Source organism: Cibotium barometz, chromosome 13, assembly GCF_041138505.1.
Source record: "Cibotium barometz isolate CiBa-2024 chromosome 13, ASM4113850v1, whole genome shotgun sequence".
In the NCBI taxonomy this organism is placed as follows: domain Eukaryota; kingdom Viridiplantae; phylum Streptophyta; class Polypodiopsida; order Cyatheales; family Cibotiaceae; genus Cibotium; species Cibotium barometz.
Window position 1 is genome coordinate 53,680,277 of NC_141058.1, and position 11,296 is coordinate 53,691,572.

At 43.8% G+C, this 11,296-nt stretch overlaps 1 protein-coding gene across 1 annotated transcript; it reads right to left on the minus strand.

The window, feature by feature from the left end:
- Positions 1 to 437: 437 nt before the first annotated feature.
- On the minus strand, positions 438 to 3,244 carry LOC147632845 (jasmonoyl--L-amino acid synthetase JAR6-like). Its single transcript, XM_086806948.1, has 4 exons — positions 2,816 to 3,244; positions 2,558 to 2,659; positions 1,434 to 2,317; positions 438 to 1,267 (listed from the first exon to the last, which is right to left on the minus strand). The coding sequence occupies exons 1-4, from the start codon at positions 3,112 to 3,114 to the stop codon at positions 639 to 641; spliced, it is 1,914 nt and encodes a 637-aa protein (XP_086663074.1). The 5' UTR covers positions 3,115 to 3,244; the 3' UTR covers positions 438 to 638.
- Between the last annotated feature and the right edge of the window lie 8,052 nt (positions 3,245 to 11,296).

Genomic DNA, 11,296 nt, shown 5'->3' on the forward strand with positions numbered 1-11,296 from the left:
TTAAACAAAGGATGTATCACAACACCTAAGCATCTACTAGATCTTTGAAAGCTAGTCACAACCATGAGGCACGGTGCCTTCTTAGACTTACCCAACCTGCTTGCCCAAGCAGCCAGTGAGCTGGGTAGCCCAAAATACCTGCAATTATATCGTACAGATTTTCACATCTGTTGATCAGCACAAGGCATTGACATTCCGCCTGCATGGGAAATTTTGCTACATTGAGAAAAAAATACATGTGGAGACGGATTGTAAATAGCATTCGCGGATCAAAAGGGATTATTTTTTTAAGTAGGGGACCAAGAAGCAAGGGCATAGACATGATGACCCCAAACTACTATGCATGGTCGATGGTTGAACCCTAGCTGTAATCAATACCTCAATCGGGCATTATGTTGCATATTTGAAATTTGGATTGACAACAATCCAAATGTTAGGAGAAGAGAAATCGATTGTATTTACACACAGTGAAGTACCATTTGCAATAATGTGATAATAAGGTAGTAGACATGTGCCTCGTGACCTTTTTTAGGTAGCGAATCTCCCTTTTTGTACATAGATCAAACCACAGGGAGGACCTTTGGCTAAAATTAGCCTCAAATGAGAACTAGAACTCAGAAGGTCAAGGAGGTGGTTGGCTAGTGGAAGGTGGCTGAGCTAAAAAGGGTCACGGAGGTGCTATCACGGAGAATGGAGAGGATATCGGAAGAGACAATGCAACGAGGTGTTTTATATTGCGTGATGGCCGCCCCTTTGGATAAGAAGCGATCTAGAAGCATTGAGAAGGTTCCAGGACGGACCACACAGAGCTCGAGGGCGCCAATTGTACTCATTTTGCGAGAGGTGACGTAGCCAGGCTCAACAAACGCACAGTCCATGAGGGTGGCACATTCTGCAAGCCATTGCTGAAGCTGGGTGTCTTCAAGAGCATTATCCTCTCCACGTTGTTGCTGTTGTTGTTGTTCATGTGGGTCGTGCGCACATGCCCTGTTACGGCCGCCACGCACCTCCCAGAAGATGACATAGTGTCCGGGGGCTGTCTTTTGGTCCGCGTAGCTTGTGTAGTCTACCAACTCAATGGCCCTCCCACTCACCTCTCTGAGCCGCTTGGCCGCCCGGCTCACCACCACTTTCAAGTCCTTCTCTGTGTTTTTGTCGATGTTTATGTTGAGCACCACATTCTTCCTGCACACATAGGCAAACTGTGGGCATGCATTGTAGAAGCCCGTCACCCTCAACACGTCCCCGAGGCGATACCTATAGAGTCCTGCGCAAGCAAATAGTTAATGGGTGATCAGTCAACTAATTTCAAACGTTGGCGGCCGGTTAATGCTTGATTCCCGCCCACGGCGTACCGATGCCGCAACCCAGGCATGTGATTATTTCGTCATCCACCAACGATTAATGATCAAGAAAGGAGGCGGCTTGCTTACCCCATGCGGTTGTCATGACGATCTCGTACTCTTGGCCAACTTTAACTTCAGTCAGGCCAACAGGGGAGCCCTCCTCGTACGCGGCAGTTGAAGAGGGGCCACTAATAGCTGCAACGGCAGGGACGTCGTCAATGGCGCTCATGGACTTCCTGGTGGTGCTCGATCTAGATCTGTGCAAGGGAATAAACTCGAAGAAGGCCAAGCTGGGAACAATAGTGAAAGAAACGTTGCTGGGGCGGCTTGACCTTGGGTTTACATTCACTCCAATCCAACCCTCTGTGGCAGCATAGTCAGCGCTAACCAAGGGCACCTTGGAGCCCGCATAATGCCGCAGCTTCTCCACATAGGCCTCCATCGCCCCCGTCATTATCGAAAGCACATATTTACACCGGGGCCACAGCACCTCTATCACCCCACTCCAATCTCCCACCATCAACTCTCTGCACTTCAACGAGATCACCTCTGCTAGCTTAGGATCAGGCCTTACTACATCGCCCATTGCAACCATCAGTGAATTATCTGTGATTTTAGGGTTCAATTTCCCAACCCTAATGTCTTCGCAAAGGTCTTGCCACTCATTCTCCAAGGTTCTCAAAGCCTCCACTAATGTATATGCAAAAGGTGAGCTTAACACCTCCACTTCTTGACTGTACAGAAGGCCACACAGTAAATGGCAATACATTGACTGCCAGCAATCTGAGCCAAACACCACCTCGTCTGGACTGCATGGCCTCACGCCATTGCGCTTTTGCCTCAATTTAAAGGCATCACTCCTAATCATGTGCGTTGTTGCAGTCCCAGCCTTTAATCGTCCTTTTGTAGTGGAGAATTTCCCACAAAATAGGAACTCCAGTATTCGAGCTCCTGGTGCGGTTGGATACACGCTGCATATGGATTGTGTAATTAGCCACAATGAATTATTAAAAAATAAATAAAAAATTGGAGGATTGTCGAGCACATCAAAGCAATAGTGTGGAATAGGGATCCACAGGAAGGAAGAGAAAGAAAAACAGCAGAAACTGATCATACACACGCGCTATATGCAAGAGGTATCATGAGTCGAACAAGCAATTATATATACGATCTACAGGTAAGCTACTTTAATATTGCAAGTCTCAACTCACCGATCTCGGAATGCAGCAGCAATGCTAGCCACCTCCAAGGTACCTGCCTTCAAGCCTTCGTGGTAAGGAAGGTATTTCTCTCGTGCATCAGTAGTTCCGGAGCTGAACAGATCAGTGCAGTAGCTGAATCTCATTAATACATGGTAGATATAAATTCACTTTGGTATGTTTTTTTACTGATCATATGAGTGAATTAGAGAGCAATACGATCGATAAGATTAGATTTTGAATGGAATGTCAAGCTATACTCAGATAAACCTTAAGCAGATGGCATCGATGGGAGACGCCGTAAGAATGGAGGAGATTTCACCATCCACGATCCTCTGTATGTAAGGCTTCAAGTCAGCGTGAGTGACCATAGGCACACACCTTCTGAAAGTGAGGGGATCAATGTGTCCGTTGGGCAATCGGAAATTACGGAGATACTCGCAAGAAGCGTTCTCTTCCAGTATAGAATTGAGCACTGATTCTTGAACTTGAGCTGCATTCGCGGTGATTTTCTCGAATCTGACGATAGTGGGCTCAAAGCCAATATGAGGCAAGGGAAGGCCAGGCATTGTAGTGATCGAGTACGTAGTAGTGGGGCTAATTGATTGTGGTTGGAGCGTAACGGGGATTGTGGGGTGGCTAATTTTGTGTGTGTGTGTGTATGTGTGTGTATAATCGCGAGTGTTTCACATGCGATGGTTGGAATTCCCTTGCTGCTGCTTTTACAAGGCCCTGTGTTATATAATAAGCCAACACGGGAAATGTTGGACTTTATTTATTCTTCTAGTTTTCTTCATTCAGGCCTTCAACAACACCGACCACATACATATTTCTCGTATGAAGGATCCCAGGATTCCTAAAGGTGTGCGCTGACATTGGCTCCGGTTGAGTTCGAAGTGCCAAATGGCATCTGAGAGAAGGGACCACGTGTATTTTCCTGTGTGTTTCTCTACGTTGAACATGCGGATGGCGGCGGCCCACATATTGCGCTTTTTGTACACACACCATTCGTGGAGGAGGTGAACTACCATTCGTGGAGGAGGCCGTCGTCTCAACAAGTACCGAGTTATATTTTCTCATCAGCAACGTCATCCCTTTTTGCCCTCCACCTGGCACCACCTACCTTGAAGACCCCACCGACCTAACTGCCCTATGCGCTTTTTCTTTTCTGTTCGCTACTATTATTATGATATTAGTTTTGGGCTTGGCTGAAAATTTGAAAGTACACTACTCTCACACACACACTAGATGGTACCATCGCTTGCTTGCAGAGGGAGAAGAATTGAACCCATCACCTAGGGACTCTCAAACTCCTCTCCTTACTGCACTCTCCTTACTGCACTTATAATGCGCGATTGTCATCTCTTCGCTCATTTCGACGAAGGTGATGACTCGATCTTGATCACCTTACCTTGTTGCGTGGTGGCCTCACTCATGTTACTATCCCATGCCATAGTGGGTCTGGTGTCTGTTGTTGTTGGTTATATCGTCATCAAAAACATGGTCTTACATTCAAGAGTACTAGATACAATTATTATATTCTCGCTTTATGTATTATTACTATATAGCGAGTCGATGTGCACAGCGCATGGATTGTTGTGTGTGGTTCATTACCTAATAACATTGCTATGTCTTTCAGGGAAATCATAAGTACAAGGGACACACACAACCCCTATGTCTTTAATGGGAATTAGAAGTAAAAGGGAACACACCACCATAGATTTATAAGAAGACGCCTTCAGCACTATTTCCAAACACACGGACACGCACCACCATATATATGTAAGTAGGTATGTACTATGTGTATCTATATACTTATAAGATGCCTCGGCAAAGTGCTTCCCAACAACATTAATCTCTCCTCTCTAATTTACAAGTTTATGATACCAACTTGCTGTGTGGCAAGCTGGCACTAACACGAGTATGCCATTGCATAGTGGGACATGTGATGTCGGTTTTACCATCTAAAATGATATTAGAAATCATCCATCAACATTAGACTGTGCAAAGGTTCGAGGGTTGGATCTAGAGTTACATGTACCTCGAGTAAAAGTCAAATAGAGTTACTATTTCAATGCTCCCTTTTATGTTATTTTGTTGCCTACATAAGGCCCATCAACTAATGAAGAATAATTCTCTTGCTTTATGCTTTTGCTACTCATTACCTCTTGTGTTAATATAATCTTCAATACAAGGGACAGACACCACCATATATTTATGAGATGCCTTCAACACTACTTCAAAACACACGGACACGCATCGCCATATATATGTATGTGTATCTATATATTTATAAGATGCCTCGGCATAGTGTTGCCACACCCACGGCAAGGTTTTTACATACATTACATGTTTTCTCAAAAGCTTTGAAACTGCATGAAGATTATTAACATCTCCTCTCTACACTCTCAGATATGCACATTTGGGTGCTTCTCAAAAGCTTTGACTATTTTAAGATTATTAATCTCTCCTCTCTAATTTCTAAAATGACGACTCAATCTTGATTACACCAACTTGTTGGGTGGTAGGCTCTCACTAACATGAGTATCCCATGTCACACTGGGACAATTATTATAATCTTGCTTTATGTATTATTACTATATAGCGAGTCGATGTGCATAGCACATGGATTCATGAATGTACACGGTATGTTATGTGTGGTTCATTACCTAATAACATTGCGATGTCTTTCAGGGGAATCGAAAGTACAAGGGACACACACAACCCCTATGTCTTTAATGGGAATTAGAAGTAAAAGCGACGCACACCACCATAGATTTATAAGACGCCTTGACAAACACACAGACACGCACCACCATATATATGTAAGTAGGTATGTACTACGTGTATCTATATATTTATAAGATGCCTTGGTAGAGTGCTTCCCCCAGCCATGAGGTTTTTACACACATTGCATCCTTTCTCTAAATCTTCGAGACTACTCGAAGATTATTAACCTCTCCTCTCTACACTCTCAAATATGCTCATTCGAGTGCTTCTCGAATGCTTTGACTATTCGAAGATTATTAATCTCTCCTCTCTAATTTCAAGTTGACGATACCAACTTGTTGTGCGGCAGGCTGGCACTAACACGAGTATGCCATGTCATAGTGGGACATGTGATGTCGGTTTTACCATCTAAAATGATATTAGAAATAACAAATAATCATCCATCAGCATTAGACCGTGTAAAGGTTCGAAGGTTGGATCTAGAGTTACATTTACCTCCGAGTAAAAGTCAAATAGAGTTACTATTTCAATGCTCGCTTTTATGTTATTTTATTGCCTACATAAGGCACATTCAAGTGGTAGTACACCACTTCCTAGTGGTTGAAAAGTGGTGTACTACCACTGACAAGTGTTGATACACCTGAAAAAAAGTGCTAGTAAGAAGATGCTTCCAAGTTAGAACCATGTAGTGAAATTTGACGATGATTCTTAAGTATACAACTTTTCAGTGGTAGAAAAGTGGTATACTACCTCTAAAACAAGTGCTAGTAAGAAGATGCTTCCAAATTAAGATCATGCAGTGAATGATGATGCTTCTTAAGTATACCATTTTTGTGGTAGTTTATCACTTTTCAGTGGTAGAAAAGTGGTATACTACCTCTAAAACAAGTGCTAGCAAGAAGATGCTTCTATGCCAAAAACCATAGTGTATGATGATGCATAGAGAGGTTACATGTGGTGTATGATGAAGCATAGACTAAAACTTAGAGGTTACACCAATCACATAAAGATTTCACTGGTAGTTTACCACTTTTCAGTGGTAGAAAAGTGGTACACTACCTCTAAAACAACTGCTACTACTAAGAAGATTCTTCTATGTCAAAAACCATGTAGTGTATGATGATGCGTAGAGAGATTACATGTGGTGTATGATGATGCGGAGAGAGATTACATGTGGTGTATGATGAAGCATAGACTCAAATGTAGAGGTTACCCCAATCACATATAGATTTCAGTGGTACGCCAAAATATTACATATTGAATACACAGTGTAAAAAAGATCTTCTTTAATATCAAATAAGTATACGTTGTCACTCATCTTTCGCTTCCATCTCCAACTTCTGTGTAGAAATCAAAAACTAGTCTTGAAAGATTGTCCTCAGGATTGTTGATAGGAAATTTTCTAGTATAATTGAGGTAATCATGATTTACTTCCCATCCACACAACCATTGAAACAATGTTTTCGTAAGATAATATGGGTCCTCTTCCTCATCATGTGGATCAAAGGAAGGTGGACATATACAATTTTCCCACTAATTCCGTAAATTTTTAAAGCAGATTTGTGGGGTGATGCCAGCGGCTATGGACTATATGGTCTATAAAACCGCTTTACGATCAATCCATTCAGGTCTAGGACAACCAGCTTCTTGATCTTAACATAATTGGGTACAACAGTTATCCATTGAGGGTCATCCGATGATAGCTCCTCAAAGACTATAACCTCAGCAGGTCCATGAGGCTCCTCAGTAGGTTCAATAGGTTCATCATGTGTAACCTCCTTAGTTGGTTCTTCAACTACTACGACATTGCACTTCAGATCTAACACCAACAAAGATATCCAAAGATATCGTTTAAATTAAACACACATATTAAAACATAGTATTTAAATTAAACAAGCATATTAAAACATCACTACCATTAAGGCTGCCAATTTTCAACTTTGTAATCTCTTCAACTTTTATATTCTCGTCATACCACTTGGGTGCCAGTATGTAACGTACCCATCTTCACTAATAAAGAAATGTCCATGTAATTATGAGTTTTTATGGTATAAATATCAATGATTTTATTATTTGAGTCATTTCTACTTAGAATCTTCAAATTCTGAGCCCAAATTTGGAATCTGCGCGCGATTTTACCCTAATATAGGATTTTACAGCATCCAAAACGGACACCGGATCAAGCCTATACGCTGATTTTAATCATTTTAGTTAAAAAACGGCGACCTTTAAACCTTAATAAATGCACGACCGCACGTCCGATTGACGAACGGTCTGAACCCTGCGACCAGGAGAACCTCCCGGACAAAAAAAAAAAATTCGCCCCCCGGGGCGGTCCGGCACGCAAATCGAGGCGGGCGCCCCAAATTTGGGTACCCCGTCCCAAAATTTGGTCCCTACACACTTACTAGGGCGCCCGTACAATGGCCGCCCATTGTTTGGCCCACGCGTACCCTTAGGTGGATACCCAGACCGGATAAGGTACATGCGTACCACTCCTTTCCCAGACAACCGGCACCGTACCTTTCCCGTAGACCCATGCAGGCCACTGATCCATAGCCTTTGACGGTACACCGTCCTTTCGTCCCTGCTTTGCGCAGCGCCCGTACCCTCACCCCTCAGCTATATAAACCCCCGGGGTGCTCCTCAGTTGGCACGCACTTCTGTGTAGCGTATGCCCTGTTGTGCTGCCGTCCGTACCGCCGTAGCGTACTTGCTGCAAGTACAGCCGCCCTTGCAGCCACCCCTCTCACACCCCCTCATTTGGCTCTTTTCAGATAAGCCAATTTTCCTCCACCCTCCTCTTGCCATGGACCACTATCCTTAACTCTTCTCCCCCCCCCCCCCCGTGTGAATAGACTTACAGAGAGGCTTGCAGCCACCCCTCCCAGCCCTCTCCACGTTTTTTGCCTTTGGGCTTAAGGACATCTCACAATTCCCCCCCCCCCCATTTGCGTAGACTTTAGTAAGGGATTTTTTGCTCAAGCGAGGGTTCGTGCGCCATATTCTTTTGCTCATACGGTGAGCAAACGAGCTCGGAATTCAGATCCGACTGAAGCGTTTCGATCGCAGCAGCGAGCTCTACAAGGCGACGCCTAGAATGGCCTCATCTCGGAGATGACAAAATATTACCTCAAGAGGCGCACGTAACAACGAGATGGAGGGAGATGCGCCCAATGCGGCTCCAGTCCTCCCTTTTCAAGTCCCTCAAGGAAACAGTGGCCAGGTTAGCTTGGTTAATTTTCAAGAGAAGAGATTTTTCCTTAAATTAGTATTAATGAATGGTGTTTTTTTTTCTTTTAAAATGAGGACATAAAAATTATATGAAATTACGAATTATGTGATGTTGTTTTCGATAAATTGCGTTGAAATTGCTATCTTCATGAATTGTGAATGCCATACGTAGAAAATTGCATTGAAGTTGTTATCTTTGGAATTCAAGAACTTTTTTTTTTTTGGCTTCAACGCTAACCCCGTTCCGTGCTTGTGTAGCCGGGCGGCGTCATTAGCAAAGCCCGGGAATGGCCCAAGGTATCCCTCATACCTTTGGGAGAATAAGGATCGCCGATTGAGGCGAGAGATTATGAGGCTACCTAGTTCTGAGGGCCTAGGCTAGTGCGGTAAATAAGCCCACCCTAGTGTGCAGACATCCCTCTGAGGGGCGAGAGGATCGAGCGATGGAGCCTGAGAGGGCGACAGGCCGGCTTGAGTCCTCGCCAGCGGCCGACGATGAGGTGTATGGTCCCGTAGGGTTTCGCCCAGCATGTAGAGGCTGGAAGGCCGAATTCTAGATCATCGGGGCAGAATAAGAATAAGAGAGCCGGATTGGCTTGTATGGAAATGGATTCATGTATAAACTTTTTATATAATTGCATCTTGTCTTTGGTATGATGGTATTGTGTAAGAAGGTTGTTTTAACGAACCTTGTGAAGAAGGGCCCTAATTAAGGAATATGGTTATTTATGTCAAACAGTGTGGTAGTATTAATTAGAAAACAAATTGATGCGTGAGTAGGGTGGAAAGTGGGAGGATGGAATACCCTGACGGCACCATCCTACGAACGGGTGGACCCGATTAGTCGGGTAGCTTTCCAACAAATTAAGTGAAAGCCCTACGTTAGATAGTTAGGTTCTTGGGCAACTCTATTCTGGAAGACTAGGTCAGCGGCTGTGCCTTGCATAAGATGAGGAAAAAAGCGTTGTCTCTAGAAATCAAGTCTAGTAGTTGTCCAATTTTTAATCAATTGCCCTATGGGTGATTTGATGTTTAGAAAATCACGCTCCCCCTGCGGGATAGAGCTAGGTCATACCTATGAATCGTATCCTTGAATCTCTACAGGGTCAAGGTGTCGATGAATAGGAAAATTTTCCCAAGATAAGACTTAGCGGACTATCTTAAGTGTTTCTCCCATTTTTAGAGGGAGGAACCTTACAATTGGTATCAGAGCCTGTTTGGCTCCTAGGAATTGCTGTTTAAGGACTGTTTTGTAATAAATGTTTTACCTAACATAATGCTAATTAGTAAAGACATCCTACTAAAACAAATAAATTAAATCGATGTTTGAATGATTGTAGGAAGAGGAAGATGCCTACTCCAAATTTCTAGTTTTCCAATGCATCTTCGAGACTGCTAGTCACTCCTCAAATTTCGAGTTCCGCGACACCATGGTGCAGATATTAGAGAAGATATCCCTCCCTCATTTCTCTCGTATTCAGAGAGGATGGGGTAGAGATTTCTGGAGTCGTGGGCCGAGATACTTCATCATCCGAGCAGATCAGATTGGGAACCTTACCACCGACCTTAAGCGGATTCGTTGGATTGAGAAGCTGAAGATGATCCGCTTATTTTGGTTCGTGGGTACCCCCAGGGCCGACACCTCGGTTACTATAGATGGGGTTCGCATACCTCAGGATCGTTGGGTGTATGACAAAGTGATGCAGGTCTTACCTGCTGATAGAGTAGCAGTGTTGGGACCTACCCCAATCCCGAGTTTACCACCCTTACCATCAGTTTTTAGAGTCTTAGAAACTACAGCGGAACCCCCATATTTCACATATGTGGACCGCTCTACCCTTATGTCACAGTGAAGCCTAGGAATTTCCCTTGATGTCAAATAAGACTAATTATATTAGTCTCAGATCTTTGTAATAAAACTTGTCCTTGTAAATATTTGGAAATAAAATAATTTCAATGGTTTTACTCTCCAGCGTTGTGCAAATATGAATCTTGTAATCTTAAAAATTGTTTTTACGATGATGGCCAGGATGACCACCCTGCACTTCCCAATGCGCTTTACACCGATACCCAGGAGAAGAAGCTCCTGCTCAAGCAAATGCAACCTCCCTCCTTTAAAGGAGAAGGTTCAAAGGTTGAGAAGGATGCTGAAGTCTGGATCGAGGCGATGGACGATTATTTCTCTGCTGCCGGTACTGGAGTAGCAAATCAGTCTATGCTCGCACAGTTTCGCCTCACTGGAGATGCTAAACTCTGGTGGAAACAGTGGTGCCGTGACAAGGAAGTCACCGAGCATTCTCAAACGTGGGAAGACATCAAGCAGGCAGTGAAGGAAAGATATCTTCCTCCATCCCATGAGTCCATAAAGATGAATGAGTTCTTTAGTCTTAGACAGTGCAGCTTAACTCTTGAGGACTACTATTCCAAATTCATTACCCTTCGGAAGTATGCCCCAGCTATGACTACTTCCCAGCAAGTGGCTCGTTTCTGCCAAGGGCTAAATGAACCCCTAGATTCCCGCCTTGAAGCAATGAGGCCAAGCACATTACAGGATGCTCTCATACGAGCTAAGCCCCTTGTGAAAGAAATGAAGGCTAACAAACCGAAGAATCAAAAGAGATCTTACCCTGAGGCAAACCTTAGAGATCAACCCTACAAGAAACCTCAACAGAATTTTCCCTACTACAACAGAGGGCAACAAGGCAACTCTTTTGCCCCCCGCTCGTATGCTGCTTCTTCCAGAGAAGGCCCTCTGTGTTTTGAGTGCAATGAGCCGGGACACTTTAG